At 40.3% G+C, this 18,440-nt stretch overlaps 2 protein-coding genes across 6 annotated transcripts in view; both read right to left on the bottom strand.

The window, feature by feature from the left end:
• Positions 1-11,285, bottom strand: part of ogdhb (oxoglutarate (alpha-ketoglutarate) dehydrogenase b (lipoamide)) — a 42,631-nt gene extending 31,346 nt beyond the window's left edge. Inside the window, exons 1-4 of one of the 2 annotated variants that reach the window (XM_034224116.1) lie at positions 11,135-11,285; positions 9,174-9,582; positions 4,863-5,051; positions 4,487-4,580 (exon numbers count right to left, since the gene is read on the bottom strand). In XM_034224116.1, the coding sequence (XP_034080007.1) occupies positions 4,487-4,580; positions 4,863-5,051; positions 9,174-9,407 (517 nt within the window). In that variant the 5' untranslated portion in view covers positions 9,408-9,582; positions 11,135-11,285. The remainder of the gene's footprint in view (positions 1-4,486; positions 4,581-4,862; positions 5,052-9,173; positions 9,583-11,134) is intronic. The other variant, XM_034224117.1, reaches the window with a different exon arrangement.
• A 1,216-nt stretch (positions 11,286-12,501) lies between these two features.
• The window catches only part of LOC117551247 (calcium/calmodulin-dependent protein kinase type II subunit beta), a 43,920-nt gene continuing 37,981 nt past the window's right edge, over positions 12,502-18,440 (bottom strand). For all 4 annotated transcript variants that reach the window (XM_034224026.1, XM_034224025.1, XM_034224027.1 and 1 more), the window contains 4 exons: positions 16,851-16,926; positions 15,688-15,782; positions 15,364-15,600; positions 12,502-14,774 (listed from right to left, as the gene is read on the bottom strand). In XM_034224026.1, the coding sequence (XP_034079917.1) occupies positions 15,365-15,600; positions 15,688-15,782; positions 16,851-16,926 (407 nt within the window). In that variant the 3' untranslated portion in view covers positions 12,502-14,774; position 15,364. The remainder of the gene's footprint in view (positions 14,775-15,363; positions 15,601-15,687; positions 15,783-16,850; positions 16,927-18,440) is intronic.

Here is an 18,440-nt window from a genome sequence, read left to right as displayed (position 1 = left end):
TGAATGGGGTGACGTCACTTTTAGCAGAACTGTATTTTGGGAAGCGACGTGGAGCGTTGCTGGCGTTGCTCGCTTCAAAAGTTGAGCAATGTTCAACTTGTGGCGCCTCGGCAGAAGCGTCGGCCAATGAAATCCCGTTTATGCAAATCTGCCAGTACAAGCGCTAGCCAATCAGACCGCGTGTATGCTGGGAGAGACTACGCACGTCATTTCCTCATATTCCAAAAATTTGAGGGAAATTTCATTAGCGTTAGTGAATCACCCGGTGCTGTATGATCAGTCTCTGTTCATCTACCGGGATACAAACCAGAGGAGCGAGGCATGGAGGGAGGTGGCAGAGACAGTGGGTGAAACTGGTAGGTTTTCGCCTGTTGGGGATGTTTTCCGGTTTACTTCGTTTTAACATTGCTATTGCTTTGTATGTCGGGGGCAAGAGATTCATGTGATTGGTTGTTGCTTCAGACACGCCGACCGCCAACGTCAACGCACGCTGCTGTGCGGACCAGTAGCGTAGGCAGGAATGTACTTTAGGGTGGGCCTGTAAAAATATAGGGTGGGACAGATTTTTTTTCTGCGCATCAGAAGCTAACAACAGTCCCCGCCGGTACCGGTGGCAGATTACTTTTAGAATACTTCCTTTTCTTTCTTTCCTCTTCTTCTTATCTTTTCTTTTTCTTCTTTTTTCTTTTCTTTCCCTTTGGAATACTTCTTTCCATAACAGATGGGTATGTTTTGGTGAACGGGAGACACGTATTTTACTCTTTTAATGGCTTATGAAGAGCACAAACACAACATCTTAGTGTCATTCTGGACAGCTCTCTCATCTGCACCACACATAAAAAACTCACCCAGACTGCATTCTTTGTACTGTCTTAAAACCTTTCCTTGGAATATGTTATGCATTGTAAGGTGTCCTTGGGTGCTTTGAAAGGCGCCCCTAAATGGAATGCATTATCATTATTATTTATTATCTGAAACGATGTAATAACTTTTAAAACTTTTCCCAGTCACTTGCCCCATGCATGCAGCAGCAGCAGGCCATTCAGTTTGATTTGATCCCGTTATAAATGTCATCATTTCGACAATAAATAAATGCTACATAAACTTTAACTTCCACGTTTTATCTAACCATCTCCGTTTCTACCTTTCAATATATTTTGAAAGAGAACTCTCTCTCTCTCTCATCTGCGTGCGGGGCGGGGCCTCACGGACACGCTGCATCTCTCGCTCACAGACACGCTGCAGCGCTGTGCAGTGTGCACACGGTTCTGCCGGTAATGAATATTACATTGTGAGGAAACTTTTCCACCAATAATTCCAATAAGTATTCACTTCAGGTTTACGAAAGTAACTGTACTCAGATTACTCGTTTTTCAAATGTAACGCCAGCTGAATATACTTGATTTTTTGTATTCTGATTACGTAACGCCGTTACATGTATTCCGTTACGACCCAACCCTGTGTAAGGGTGAGTGCAAACATTTTCGTTAAAACTAGTACCTGAGTGCAACGGAAGTTGAAGCTCCTGTGGCGGAGTCTTCCAGAGCCTGGAGGCGAGCATCGATAGCTATCATGGAGCTAGCCAGGGTTTGCAGGGAGCCGGCCACGCTACTCTCCATAAGGGGTGTGTTAGTGACGCTCCCGGACTGGCGAGCCTGGGAAGGGGTGGATTTTGGAGGCGGACGGGATCCTGGAGGGCTCGACTTCCTGCTCTTTTTTTTACCTCCGCGGCTGCGGCCGCGTCCTCGCCCTGCTCTCTGGGGAGCTGACTGGAGCTGCTGCCCCGGACTGGGGAGCTATGCTGGAGACCTGGTCCGAGAGCTCTCGGAGTTGAGAGAGAGTGAGGCCTGGGGCTGTGGGAATGCCCTGCTGCAGGAGCCGGGCGATGAGGAAGTCTGCCTCTGTTGATAAGCCGCTGTGGGGAGCCGAACCGGGATCGGAGACTTCCAGAGAAGGTTCGTGTTCCGAATTGTCCGAGTTGGACATCTTGGAGTATTGTAGTGCTACCAAGGCGTGTAGTCACCTGAAATGACAACTGACAGGGAGGCAGGTATTTAAGGAATTTAGCCTGTGCAGCAATTGGCTGCTGAGGGGTGACGCGTAAGTGACTCGTGTTAGGTATTCCTTATTGAACTTGCGCTAAAGCTTTCATTTGTTATATTTGGCATATGAACTAATGAACTGCGGTGTAAAACATGTTATCTGAGTTCATACCAACACCAACAATTGTAATGAGTTCATCCTCGAGTCATGTTTTTGACAAAATAGGGCCGACAAATGGGCAACTCAAAGCGTTAATTCTCAAAAACAAAATGTATCAAAAAGATACAAATCTAGGTAACAGTACAACCTGAAAAACTGTTTGATAATTCATCGTCTATTAAACTATAGAAAAAGGAGAATATACGCCAGCCAGAAGTTGATCTTTTAATATCTAAAAATAATAACTTAATTATTTAAATATATTTTTGTATAATATACATATTTTTGTATTTATCTTTTATTTGCTTAATTGTAAAATGCAGCAACTGTCATAAAACTACATTTCCTACATGATAAATAAAGTAGAATAAAGATAAATACAATTCTAATTCATAAATACACCCCAAACATCCACAAGCAAGCCCGCCTTAACCTGCCATCAGGCCCTGGGGCTGATTTTGTAGGCCCCCTATTTAAACAACAAATCAAAGTCATTTATAGCCTCGGCAGGCTCTGTGATTACACTTCTCCACTCTGCTCTACGCACGCCTGGTCCTCGCCTCCAGATGAGTGACGTATCGGGCCTCCCTCATGTATTTGTCCGGTTGCCTGGCTCCCCTCCACATAGCAAGTCCTCGTCGTCCTCTCCATCTCCTCCAACATCCCTCCTGTCTGTTTTTCCTCTCCCGCTACTCCATTGCTATCAGAACCAGACGGCCTACTTGGCTTCGAGGCCCCGCGGCCGGCACCGCTGCCGCTCGGTACAGAACTCATCTGTCCTTCCTCCTCATCCTGGCCTACAGGTTTAAAATAACCTGTAAGCTTCAGCATGTTTTGTAATAGCTGCTTGTCTCGAAACTCCTTTTCCCTCAACAATTTCCTTTTCCGAGCGCCACTCTCAAACTTTTCTTCTCTGACATTTTCTCCTAAACAACCTTCATCTGTCACTCAATCACTCGCAATTTGAATACGTCACATGTGAAACATATTCTCATTCTGATTGGCTGTTAGGTGGTGCCCACTGACTGTTTCGGAGTCATCATTTTTGAGAAAAATCTCTGGAATCCATCGATCTGATTGATTAGCGGAGCAAATGGTCAAAATACGAAGACCAAACGAAGATATTTTCGTTTGGATTACTGGTCTGCGGAAAGCTCACGAGTGTGTGTGTGTGTGTGTATACGTGTGTGTGTTTGTGTATTTTTGTGTTTGTGTGTATTGTGTTTGTTTCCCGGGGAAAACACTCACGAGAAACACCGGCTGTTGTTATGCCTGCTGTGACGTCAAGTTACTCCGTTCTCTGCTTGTAATTATGCCGAAGCTTCAAAGTTGTATTTATCATCTGAATTTGCCGAACCAAGTTTAATATTCTGAAAGCCAAGACTTTGTTTATTTGAAACCAGATGAAAACAAACTGTAACGGACCCTGCCGTGTTATCTATGATTACTATACGCCTTACATTCATAATGTCAGCCGGAGGGAGGGGGAGTGAGTGGCGAGGGAGAGCTGTCTTCTTCCCTTTACAAGCTTCAAAAATGTATTTATCGTGTGATTTTGGAAATAAAAGTTTCATATTCTGAAAGCCAAGACTTTGTTTATTTAAACATTTTTTAAAAACATCTGAAATAGAAAACTCTTTTTTTTTACATTTTTTTTTATTGGCTCATGATAGGCCCCCATCTCCGTAGGCCCCTGGGCTTCAGCCCAGGTCAGCCCGTGCATTAAGGCGGCCCTGTCCACAAGTAGAGCAGAAGTTATTTTGTTTTAGGAAATGAGATCAGCTTTTGGCTACATCAATAGTGGTAGAGGAAATTGATAAGGACTTTTTCAAATGAAATGGAAGCATTTTCACAAGAGTGAAGCCCATAGCTCCTCCTCATCTGCTTGTCACTCAGTTTGTTATGGGAGGGCTTCAGCTCGGCAGCCATGATGCACTGCGGCCTCAACTCAGCCACGTGGTGACCTCTGACCTTCAGCAAACTCCATGAAAGGAGGAGTGTGTGTTGTTCAACGCAAGTAAACCAAATAGGTGGGAGGCCGATGGCAGATGGGAGCTAACTCAGGATAAAGAACTGATGGATGTGTGACATGGACAACAGGAAATACAGAGTGGTAAACAGAGGAGAGTAGAAAGACACTCATTGAAAGGTGGGTGGTGTTGCGTAAAAAGAGATCAAGTGTTTGAGGAAAAAAGGGATCCAAAAACAATACAACAGGAACTGTGAATGACAGGGACAGAGAGGAACACCTTATATAACATGTCAGGAGGTTTCTATTTCTCACCAACGTTCTGGAAACCGACGGTACAAGGGGTATCGTCGAAGTCTACACAGCTGATCTCCAGGGGGTCCAGCTTGGCTATGTGATGCCCTCGTACCTACACACAAGGCAACGCAGCTCATTAAAAGTGTGTGGATGGTTTCACAGGTCAAACCATTCCTGCAGATCAGTGTCTGTCTGCTTTAGGAAACTGCTGACCACTTCCTACAAAAAAAAAAGTATGAAGAGGAACAATAATGTGTATAAAAGATGTTTATGTTCTGAATTATAGTCAATGTCCCTGTCAGAAAATAGTGTGGAGTTCTAGAAATGATATAAGAGCTAATTCAGTGGTAAAAAGGATTGTACATGTGACATAATCAGCTCAGGTTTAGTTTACCTGGTATGCCCGTATGAGTGAATGCACTGCTTGATGATCCTGCACCAGTTTCTCCAGATTGGGCTGAGCCCCCATCAGGGCCTGGACCCCGGTCAGTCCTTGAGACGACCCGCTGAGGGGGGGGGGGCTCTGATAGGCCGCACCAGGCGGAGCCCCTGCGTTAGCGTTACGGAAAAATATATCCCAGGACTGCAGGGAGAGACAGGAAAGAGAATAAAAGAAGGTTAGTAATCACCACAACATTTGAACTGAGGCTGATAGGAATAATTCCCATCAGCCTCAGTTTCTATCTGACGATGGCCCTATTTAAAACCCTATATGGAGCCATCAAAGTGATCTTTATTTGATTTTATAACTTTTTACTGCAAATGTTATCCTATGGGGGCCCTATGATATGCCTAGCAATTTTCACTTCAACACATCTAATAACTTAGAACCAAGAATGTCAATAAAAAGTCAGATAATCAGACATATTTTTGCGAAACATTGTCTTTGAACCATAAATGTCTTAGCCAAATGTTGTGCCAGTCCATCTAGTTGATGTCGAGCAATTGCCTTGAATACTGTAAAATGTTATCTACTGAATAAAAAATCAAAACTTGGAGGATCATCAATGTTAGAAAAATGATCCTTGAGGTTCCCTTAATCTGTCACTGTGAGGAAGCACAGCATGATGAAGGAAACCTGTGTGTTAATCCTTTGCCATAACAAACTGGTGGTGTCTTCCTGAACGATGATAAGATGTCCTGAATTACTCGGCTGCACTGTGAAGATGTTGCCTCGTTCTAGCTTAGAGATAACGATTAATGTACTATATTTTCCCGGCATTGCAAATGTCAGTGTGAGCTTGCAAAGACGAACGTATTGTAACGTATCTTCAGTACTGGCCTTACCTATTTGACTGAGCTTTCAGGTCCAACCATAAATGTTTGAATTCAATCAGTTTGCCCTTTTGATGATGTGCTTTACAATACTGCAATTTCCACCATACATTTCAGGGCAATCAAACAAAAAACATTGAGATATTTCAGTCTGGACCAAAGTTGTGCACACTGCACTATGCTTGACCTTGCATCTGTGTTTCTAACCAGAGAGGAGAGTAATTGGTTTATTTATCTCAGAGGCTTTTAGGATCAGTAGTCGCAGCGTAAAGGAAGCTTCTTTACTTCCGCCTCTGAAGTGGCATATCAGCTTACAGGTAGAGCGTTACATAACATTTTTACTACACCACCATAAAGGGATATTAACTCTGGGAAGCACATGCCACACTCCATTACTTGCAGACAATGAATGCATGGTGTCTGACATTACAGAAAAAACATCATGACTTGATCAAATCCCAACCAAAGATAAACAGTCTTTGAAGTGAGAATGAATCCACAGTCTTGGACCAACCTTATATATTTCACACACTGTTTGTTCAGCATTTTTTTCATGGCTCTCCATTGTGAAAGTGTGTGTCCAAGGGTTCCAGCTTACTCCCCCCCTTATGATGTTTATCAGTTATCTGGATTGTTAATCTGAAGCTGTTTTACTTGATGAGCAACTTCTAGATAAGCTTTGGAACATTTATTCAGCCTTTCTAGTCATTTGAAATGCGTTTGTTAATGCTGGTTTTGTCTATAAAGTTACATTCAAAAGAGTTATTTAGTGTTGTTTTGACATGTCTGAAGCAACTCTATGTATAAGGAATTTGTCGATTTACAGAAAGTTGTTGTTGGACTGGAGCCAGTATTTTAAATCATCCCCAGGCTGTGGGTCTAAACTATTTGCTCTGAATAGAGTAGTCATTGTGCTTAGACAAATCTTAATATATGAGCAACATCAGAACTGGCTTAAGGCTTAAGGCATGAGCAGTCCCAAAACAAGAGTACAACAACCCTCACATGAATGTATCTCACATACGTTGCATGAAAAAAAAAACATGTATATTACAAATCGTACTATATAGGTAAGGATAATCTTCTGCCCTTTGCGGTCTAGACACCGTGGCTGTTGAACTCAGTATCCTCTTTTAAATCCCTCCTCAAAACACATTTTTATCTCAAAGTTCAGAGTGCATTTTGACTAGAGTAGCATGGACGCTTAGTCTGTGTGGGGGAAACTTCTGAAGCAATAGGAAACAGGACAAAGAGAGACACGAGGAGAGCTGGAGCTTTGATGGCAAACACTGACGGTTTATTTGGAGCTTCGACCGGAGAATTCACAAGACATGTCACGGGCCACGAGTTGACCACACGGTAGATATGCCACAATCAATTCTGAAGAACTCTACCCCAGACCCATGTATTTAGATAGTTCTGAGAGAATAATCCACATTGTGCACAACAAGATAGAACCATAACACCTCGATCAGCTGACGCCAACAGGCAGGAACAGGGAGGCAAACCACTGAGAGCACAGCAGCCAAGGTTACAGGTGCCTGTGCTCAGCCACGACAGTATGAACTGATAAACTGGGTCACAGTTATGGGCCTTGGAAATTATTTCCCCAACAGTCTGGATACAGATGTTGCTTTTGAGTGTTAATAATACAATAACAAAAATCAATTCTATAAGGACCACTACATTGTGGTTTGGAGAAATAGCATAAAATCTCGACAAAAGTAAAGTTAAACTACCTTTATGGCCAACTACAGATAAGTGAAGAAAATGTGTTTCGGTTGAACAAAAACTGATCCTTTTACATTATATTTGAATCTGACCTGCTTTTGGTCCATCATCATCATCATCATCATCATCATCATCATCATCATCATCATCATCATCATCATCATCATCATCAAGTAAATCAAGTCATTTAAATTTAGATCATTTAAACCCTTTAATCCCCTAACAGGCTGACGTCAGTTTGGCCACTTAGGTGCTAATGAGGTTTATTGCAGTAGGGATGTTGTTCAAAAACGTCTATATGATATTAGTACAATCGTAATGAGATATGTAATTGTACAACGTATGTAAACCTACTTTGTTTCCTGGGTTCAACATCTTTCAATGTGAAATAAGCACACTCACAATGTGTGTTTTTTCCTCTGCTGTGCTGCGTGTCATTCACTTTTTGAACTATTGCTCGCTGCTGTGGTTCCTGAGATGTCAAACATGCATAAGCAAATACACAAACACCCAGAGTACCAGTAGTGCAGGGACGTGCACAGGTACGGGCTAATGTTGCCCGGGCAACGGCCCTTTTGCCATTTTTGCCTGACCTGCCCCTCTGGAGAGAGCAAGATTTTTTTTGTTTTCTATTGTGGCCGAATCAACATGATAAGTCCACAATTAGTATTGTAGCGTCTCGCTGCGGGAAACACACCTTGTCCGTGCTGTCATCTGCCCTCAGTCACGTGACTTTGTTTACAATCTGACAGCTGGAAGCAAAGGAAAGCCCTCCGAGTCCAACCTCATATGGCTATGGTGATCACACCAAACGCCTGCCCTGGCTCCTGCCCGTTAGAGTATAGGGGACAAACCAGGGGACTTTACTTCCTCTTGACACCGTCGGTTACTTAAAAAAAACACCTAAATATACTTGTTATTGTGCTTCTGTCTTTCTGTGTCTTTTACTCTGCTCCGTGAACTCCCTCACCCTCGCTCTCTTTTCTTGATCGCCCTCTCACGGAGAACACTTCACTGTCCCGCTTTATTGTAGGATTTCTGCCATGTCTCCACTTTAGCCTGACCATCTCTGTTATTAAGTTATGGAATTCTAAATAAATAAGTAATTAGATACCTTACCGTTACTACGCTCATAAAGAATGATAAGAATAATGCGTATTGAACTGGTTTAATTAATTAGTGAGTTTATTTAAGGTAATTATAGAAGCCCTATGTTATCAGTAGCACAGCAGTAACAACGGTAAAACTACATTAAAACAGAATTGTCCCCATTGTTTCTTTAATAGTTACTAACATTAGATATTTTAATGAGATATGGACCGCAACAAAAAATGTGCCTGAATAACTAATTTAGCAGTTGGACATAAAAGTCAACTGAGTGTCACTTGCAATGACAGTGTTGTGTTTTTATTTTATGAGTTTATGTTAGAATTTTCAAAAGGTCTTGTGTTTTTTTCGGGGGGGGAGGCCCTTTTTCCAGTTTAGAGCAATAGCCCCTCCAAATGTCTGTGCACGTCCCTGCAGAAGTGTCTACGCTTACCTTTACCCTACTAACTGCTGTACAGGTATCTGTAAACATTGAGAAACATTTGTTGTAGGGCCTATCAGAAGGAAAGTGAAGGGGCCCTAGTGAATAGTAAACCTGACCTGAACCTGTTTTGTGTGAACATATCAAATACAAGCACAAGCTGTACATTACCTTGTGGACATTCCTGGGGTTTTCCAGCCATGCATAGTACATCTCCTCCACATAGTTAGAGCTAGTGCCATTAAGAAAGGGCTCAGCAGCCACAGATGTGTTCAGGCGCCTCGCAGGCTTAAACGTCCGTAAACCCCCTTCTATCGCCAAGAGTCTGGGCTGCGATATGCTCTGGGCTGACTGTGCAGCCGTTAAAGGCCGAAGCCTTGCCATTGTAGTCCTTAAGCGATGCATGGCTGCAGATCAGCCACAGCTACTATCCCTCCTTATTCCTGGAAGAAAGATACAGCAGCACTGTCCCGGAACAAAATAGATCCTCCAGGCTCCTCAACAGCTGCCTTCTTGTTCCTCCTCTGCTGGCTTCTCCTCTTCTTCTGCTCTTTCTCTTCTGCCGGTCGTCCACTGGATCCTGTTGAGGGAAAAAGTAACTATTGGGCAACCGAAACATTGTACATCATGTGCAACAAGTTAGCAAAGATAAGATTATGTTTCTGTAGGCCTTTTTGTGGACTATGTTTAGTGGTGGATTCATTCACAGTTTCAAGTCAGTTTTTGAAGCAGCAGGAGAGTTTATGTATCAAGTCAAATTAAACTACTGTATTTATTGTCATGAAGCTAAATATCAGGACACAAATGTGGCTCCTTTGTAAAATAGTTTAGTTTATTTTTGTATTGTCATTTGCACAACTATTACACAGAGGCAGTCGTTGGCAATTGTAGATCTCAGATACAATGCGTAGAAAATATGTATACAGTACAAATAAAACCATAGTGGGTTAGTTAAATATAGTGATAACTTATACCATATATATTGAATTACTATGTGCTGTAACGTCATCTACATGTAAGTTATATGTACATGCTGAACATCCTAAATATAGCTAGACCACCTATACCCATGGGGGAGCGTCCCACTCATAACCAATACATCTGAGTAAAGAACACCCCCAAACACCTAGCCCTCACACGCCCTCACACACACACACACACACACACACACACCACACACACACACACACACACACACACACACACACACACACACACACACACCACACACACACACACACACACACACACACACACACACACACACACACACCATGTATACATCACTTCAGGGGACATTACATTGACTTACATGCATTTCCTGGAGACCTTAACCATAACCAACACATGCCTAACCCTTAACCTAACCCTTAACCCTAACCAAGTCTTCACCCTAAAATTAATGATTCCCCTCATGGGGACCTCCATTTTGTCCCCATAAGGGAGGCGAGTCCCCACACGTGACTGTAGACAGATTTAGGTCCCCACAAGTATAGTAATGCTAGACCACACACACACACACACACACACATATACATTTCCTAGCATACATTGCCTTAGTATATCTTCCACATGTCAATGCCCCCAACAATACACCTAACCTTAACTCAGGGGTCTTGAATTTAACAGTTAAATTAAACGGTTTAGCTTTACGTTGTGGGGAATTGCACTTAAGCTACATTGCATTTAATTTAGCTGACTCTTTAATAGAAAACGCCTTAGAATACAAATGGAGATACAAACTCAGAACAGCAATAAACATACACATGGAGGTATGGTGGTACAAATATGTCAAACCATTAAAGGTGTTGGTGCATTAGTTTCAAATGTGCTTTAACCCGTTAACTACGACAACTTTTGGCTTATTTTGTAAGGTTCTAATCGCTTTTTTTCTGTTAGGTTTAATCGACAAGATGCGAGTGGGTTTTCAATCTGAGCAGCTGTTTGTCCGGTAAAACAAGTTCATTCACACATATTCACCCACAGCTCCACGCTGGAAGCAGGTACTGCATTTCAGTCACTGTAGCCTCACGTGCAGGACACACAGTCCGTTAAAGTAACGTCTCTCTCTTCTAAGTTCACTGCAAAGCTTCAACTTTCGCAATCGTTAAATTTTTTCTCTAGTTTGTTACCTTTTGTCACTGGTTTTCGCGTGGCTCTCTGCCCGGATGAATGAGGAGCAAACTGTCCTGAAATCCAGAGCCCGAGCCGGATGCGGCGTGTGCGAACTAAAAAAACTCACTGCAGCGCGAGAGCTGAGGAGCTGAGTCGCGCGCTCGGGCACTGTCTAATCACTCTAGTGCTGATCTGCGTCACGCGGGTTCGTGACGTCTGCAAAAGTATGAACTGTCCTCAAATGTGTACTTACAATTACAACACAGGAGTAAATACTTAGCTCCTTCGATGATGTAAAATGTACAATATTTCTTAATATAGAAAAAAGTATTCAATTCAAATGTTTTATTGTGATGTGCAAAATCTCTTCAGCGAAGATCTTGGCAATGAAAATATGTAGTCCCTCTTCCAACAGTGCAGCAGACAATAAGACTTAACAAAACAAAAATAAATAACATAGTGCAAGAACTATAGTGTAAATTACAATTATGCAAGTAAATATGCATGAGTATGTAAACTGTACATGTCAAATTGAAGATAGGACAGAATGTACAATAAAATAATATTGGAATAAAAATACTGCCTATTGTATAAATATATAAATATGTGGATTGTTAACAGATGTATGAGCTATAAACAAATGAATTTGAAGACATCTAAAGAGCTCAGGAATGAATAAACCTTATTGCTCTAGGAAAATGTTTTACCTGAGTCTGTTACGATAATAGAAATATGAAAGTAAAAGTATAGCTCCAAATAATGCTTTAGGCTTTAAATGATGTACTCTTCCTACTACTAATCCCCCTAACCCTATATAAGAGCAAACGACTTTTTTAGCCAGATCATTCAACCACCATTTCCCTGTAAATATCACAACAGTATGTCTGATTTCCTGACTGCTGATTTACAACATGATTTGTTACAGGTTGTACTTTAACAGCAGGTACATTAATATGTTCTGCTTCATTGCTTCCTTTAATAGATGACTGCATTAAAGGCACTGACTGCCTGGAACAGAGCAGTAAACGTCAACCTTTGTCCTCCTGACGCTGATTATGTGAAGGCAAGTTAATGAACTTCCCATCCGGATAATGTTAACATTGCTTTTACTATTTGAATGCACCGAGAGAGTATTTATCACACCTTCATATTTATTCGCTTATAGAAGATCTTAAATTATAAGAGTATACAGATTTAGTGGCATAAAAGGGAAATAGTTTTAAAAAAGTTGTATTCTTTATCAGATGTTTGATCAACACCCACTGATTCCTTATATTGAGCTCTTTCTACTCCAACATGTTGAACTGTGCCCTGTAAAAGTACAGGCAGATGGTAATTGACCAATAAAATCACTAGACGGATAAAAGCACATTCACACAAAGAACATATTTGCATTGTCATTTTATTGATTCACACACTGATTACATCTGATCACATTTTAATATTGATTAGACTTGGAATGCACACTATTGTCATCATTTTCAGTATAAGTATAATACATTTTTAAAAGAAACAAGAAAAGCTTTGTTTTACATACAGGGGCGTTCATTTATTGTCATTAAGATATCTCCTGATTGTGTAAGGCTCTTTTAAAACAGTTAAAATAGTGTTTGAGATAAACAAATACTAAATAATGGAATAATAATTGTTGGTTGAATAAGAAATTAATGACCAGTAGCCTTTAAAGCACTGGTAAGATTAGACAGTAGGCCTACAGGAAACTGTTCCGGTTTGAAGACCTTTATGCTTATGGTACAAATTATAATAAAATAAACAGAAATCAACCTGCACACAATGCTGTCTCCACTTACAAAGTATTAATTTGTTTTTTTGAATTGTATTTCTTAGGTATTTAGTTATATTTAATCCTTTGTACTCTTATTTGCATCCTTCTTAGTTTTACACAGTGAAAATAAACCAAAGCAATCGTAATACACTTTAAATGTAGTTTGAAATGAAGTTACTGGAGTCCTGACAACTGTCTCTATTGGTTTGTCATTGTGTCTTTCTCACACTCTGCTTATTATACTTAGAGGTCTAACTCTCACCAAACAGATCACATTTGAATTTTAAACCCTGCATTTGAACTCAGATATGCAGTAATTCTATGTAGTTAGACGTCGGCGCCCTCTTGAGGAAAGACTGGTGTATTGTCAGGAAACCGGAATAAGATATTTCCTGTATTACACAGCACTTTTTAGATGCATGGTTCTGACTCGACAGAAACCTCTTTATTGGAAAATTATAACTGAATGAATAAAAAATATATCATTTTGTCTGGTCAATAGTTTTTTTAGTCAGGATTTCTAAAATCCTGAGAAAACAATCCTGATATAATTGCATTTATTTGCTTTCCAAAAATATTTTGGGGTATTTTATTTAGAAGTGCAGTCAAGTAGACAGCTCCATTTAAAAAACTAAATACATCTTAATTTAGCCCTAATGGGAACTTTTAGTTTAGTAGCATTTTCTTCAGTCTGGTCTAAAAAATAAGAGTTGGGACCTCAGTATTTTTGTCTTTGATAAAGTTAAGAGACATTTTGAAACTGGATCCAGTAATTTCTTTTAAAGGCATATTCTGTCATGATCCTCACCACTATAGTACACTATTATACTAACACAAAAAATAGTTTATGCACTTACAAAGCCCACAAAATAGAGGCAATAGATTATATCTCGCTAGCAGTTCAGTCCAAAAAGAGAAAAATCAACATAATGCACGAAAACACCCAACTTACCAATGTTATTAACTTGGAATATCATGCAATTAAATACCATCTACAGCATAATTGTAGTTAAGTCACCACGATGAAACTGGAAATGTACAAAAACAGCGTGATACTATAATTTCAACCATTGTCATAATTTCTGTAGTTAGCTTGCAATGTTCAGTACATAGAGAATCAGTTAAGAACAACAGTAATATGTTAGCATGCTGCATGTTTTTCACTGTCTCACAGAGCGGCTTAGAGGGGTCAACAAACGGAGGCGTCGGTTTGGGGTCAACTACACACCAGAGGAAAGCAGGATAATAACAAACAGAACTCCATTGAAGAACAAAACAAAACGGATAATTAAATACACCCACCGGTGTCTCTTTGTGAGACATGCGGTACCGTTTGTTCATTTCACACAGGCAGCATTAGTCGTGCAGAAAAACAGCCACAGGGAACAGAGGTAAGAGTCATGCTCGTCATAAAAAAAAGAAGAAGATACCAGAATAAAAGGTTTAAAATGACTGATAAATATACTGTACAGTTGAAAGAGCACAACAATAGACTGTAGCCATAATAATACTAGAAGTTAAGTGACAATAATTTATGTTTGAGAATAAATAAGAAGGTAAATCTTCAGCAGGAGAGTGCACCGCTGGAGGCTTCGCAGCACAGAGGACAGATGTTGTCCAGGTGTGTTGGGCAGCTGCAGGGAACTGAAGACATGACGCAGGCTATAAAGAGTTTCCTTTTTCTTTTGGCTGATACGCCCTCTGCTGTAGTGTAGGTTTGATGATGGTAGCATAGGTGTTACTGTCCGTTGTTGAGGTTGTGGAGAGAGAACAGCAAGATGGGTGTGTAGAACCTCTCTCAGAGCTGCTCTCTCAGATTTTCGATATATTTATTCTCTGTTCCTCACGGCTTAATCATCAGTCTCTTTTATCTGGAAAGAACGGAGACAAATAGTTATATTTAGCTGTTTAAACCTGCTATGGGAGAGTTGTTGGCCACTTGGGGGCAATGGAAACAAGCTTTAAACACAACACTGACATAATACAACATGAAGCTAAAACCTGTTAGCTGACAGTGGAACTTACACAACAACACATACATTCAAAATGTACTCTGTGTAGCTGTACACAAACACAATTATGTAGAGTATGTTTACGTGTATGGTTTATTTAAAAAAAAAAAAGATTAACGATTATAAGTTTAACAAAATAAATAGGGAAGAGCCCCCAGCCTTTCTTCCCTTCCGTTTCTTTTTTTGTTTTTGTCAACTAAGTATTTTCCATCTTTACTAATATAAAAGCCAGAAAGCCAATGCACCCTGCCAAGAAATAGTCAACACAGCACATGACCTCCATTGAAACACAACATGCCATTTATACAAATAAACAAAAAAAGGAAGAAACAGTACGTTTTAGGGGTGTTTTTTGATTTGGTTAAACTTTGGCAAGGCTAGCTGTTTCCCCCTGTTTTCAGACTGTATGCTAAGCTAAGCTAAGTGTGTGTGAGTGTTGACTGTGCACCTCATCCCTGCAGCGGGGCAGCGGGGGCTCCTGAGCAGTGGAAGTGGACGTTCTGCCACCGGCTCTCCCTGCGGTGCCATACTCTGGTCTCTTCTGATTGGCTGGAGCGGGGATGTCCCTGCACGTCCACAAACTGGGTCAGGCGGATGTAGGCGATGCAAGCGGCCTCGTCCCCGATCATGTGCACGTGAGGGTTGAGGATGGTGGTGTGGATGGGTTTGCTGTTCTTGGAGAGGACTGATGGGAGAGACGGATGAAATGTTAGAACATTTGAATTAACCAAATGTCTCTAATGGATGGAATCATTTTAATTAGTAGTCTTACGATTGTCAAAGTAAAATCTATGGAAGTCCATCCCCTCCACCAGATTACCCAGCCCCTCCGGCTCGAATGAGGTCAGACCGGGGTCGCAGATCTTCCTGTAAAAAACATGCCGGATAAGGCCAGAAAATCTCCTTTAAATGTCATCATCAATTATCAATTATGCTTGTGAATTATGCTTATGCTGGTACAACTCCTGGTTAGTGAACAATAATAATCCAAACTATTATTTTAGCAATTATTGTACACAGTTATATAATAGCAGAACAGGAAGCAAATGTTCTTTGCCCCATTTTGATGACATCATAGTACCATTTTGCGGTATTGTGATGGGAGAAGAAATGAATGGAAAGTCAGACATGAAATTATAAAAGCTTAACTTATTAATCATATTGAATTAGTTGATTTTGACTTAGTATCTCTTAACTCTTAAACGCTTTACATTTTGTCCCTAAAAAGTTTTAATCATAATTTTGATTTGTTAGCTTTAAGTTTGGAATAACTGTCAAATAAATGTATTAGGAAATAATAATTTAAATCAAAATATGTAATTATTTGGACGACTTTTGACCAACAATCTCCTTACTATTTACTCACTGTATTGTCATTTTTACTTAGTAGCCAAAGTGCATGTTTTTACTAGCAATTCACATCTTTAATAGTAACAAAGTGATAAGTAAATAAAAAATGTGACTTAATATCAAATAATTAAGTAGCTTTAGTATCTTTATATTGTACTTGTTGTCTTGTAATTTTGTTTAACGATGCGGTCATCTTGATTTAGTAAATAACATAACTTACATGTCTCAAAAAGTACTAAGTATTATCACATCATGAATATTTTACTTTCATAATGCATGATTCAACATCTATTGTCTTCTCCTGGTCTAAAAGGTCTCCCACCACTGCAGACTCACTTTGTCCACCTCCCACTCAATCTGCTTAAGCATTATTCCTAAGTATGTGGTAGGCAGACAAAAAGAGAGCATGAAAGGGTACAACAATGACTGTAATTGCTCTTGTATCTGTTAGTGCAAAGACAGACCACCTTTGTATGTCAATCAGACGAATGGTTCTCTGTGGCTGACAACTTTATTTTTACAGTATGGAATCAAACTTTTCCTACAAGCTGTGGAGAAACCAGAAAGAGTTAGACGTGGACTCACGCATACGCCTCAAAGTCTCCATTGTTCACGGCTTCAATAAGCTGCTCTGTGATCTTTATGATCTCCTGCTTGCGAGCTGCAGAGAAGAAACAAAGTGATTTTATTTCACACGGCAATTCAACCAGATAATAAAGCCACAGTGCACTTAACTCAGCTCATTAGGCAACTCATTCACATACATTAACGGCCACACTGAGGATGAACTTACCTAATACCACGTTATTCATTGTGAGTTGTAAAAGTCCTCAGTGAAAACTCCACCATGCTACAGCACATATCAAAACTTATTCCATGCAGAAAGTTGTTCCCCTCTCCATGATCCTCGCCTACATATCCACCTTTTATTAGAAATGCTAAAAAGTCACTTTCTGCCCGGTGTAGATGCTGTGCCACTGTCCATCCATCTCCCATCACATCTCTTGTTCGCATGTGAAGTTACTTGAGCTCATCACGCTATTCTTGTCCCAGCGCTTTAGAGGAGATTTACTGTGTCCTGCTTCTCCCCTCATTTACTTCCACCACTGAGAGGAGGCTTAGCTCGCTCTGATTTACTCCCTCTCTCTCCCTCTCTCTCCTCTCCCTCTCTCCCTCTCTCCCTCTCTCCCTCTTACTCCCTCCCCTCACTCAGTATCTCAGTCTCTCTGTCTGTTTGGAGTTCTTTATTTAATCTTGAGCCTCCATACCAGACCCCATTAGGACAAATATATTTAAAAAATACTGAACCGGGTTAAGTGTGTAATATCCCCCAAAAAACCTTCTATTTTCTTTGTATTTAAAGTTATTAATTTGTGAGATTTTTCTTGTACATTTACCACTGTGATATCAGAATATATCAAAGTGTTTTCTTATAAATGTTCCACTTTATTCTAGTAAAGTTGAGTTCAATGCAATAAAAAAAGGCTCTGTAAAAGTAGAAACATCACAGTATAAATGTAATATTTGACGTAAAGGTTAATTTCACCCAAACACAATATTTACTTACCTACCTCTATTAGTGCACAGATCATTTAGTGTTTTATTTGTCAAGGCTTTGAGTTATATTTTGGAAAGGTTTTTGCCTTCACATGATTACAGTGCATTGCAACAGGCGGTCTAGACCCACCAAGGGGTCGAAGGTTCAATCTGGAGGGTTTTCAAGGCTTAAGGTTCGGATGTACTGTCTTTGTAAAAGATTACACCTTATTATGGAGATAAAATACAACTATTAAAGAAACAGTTATGGCTGTATGCTTAAGGACCTCTCATGGTTACTAATTGACTGTTTTCTTCCATTATTAAGGGCTCACTCCTTTTAACTTGCAAGAAGGTGCCGCAGGTGATCATCAACAGTTTTGAATCATGTTTCCTTTAGGTGTTAACAAAGATTCCTGTCCATATTTGCAAATCAAAGTGAGACACTTGTGGTCCGGATTCGTTCAAAAGACATTACAGCAATGGTTATTTAAAGACACTCATGGCAGAGATCTGCACTTTTTAAGTTAATAATGAACTGATGTGAAATGTACAGTTACACTCTCTAAAGGCATCATTTATGGAATATTAATGTAGCTAAAAGTAGCATTACCACAGTGTACTAAATGATTGGGATTA

This window comes from Gymnodraco acuticeps, unplaced genomic scaffold (genome assembly GCF_902827175.1).
Source record: "Gymnodraco acuticeps unplaced genomic scaffold, fGymAcu1.1, whole genome shotgun sequence".
Taxonomy (NCBI): Eukaryota; Metazoa; Chordata; class Actinopteri; order Perciformes; family Bathydraconidae; genus Gymnodraco; species Gymnodraco acuticeps.
Note: the sequence above shows the minus strand (reverse complement) of the source record. Positions and strands in the feature narration are given on the sequence as shown.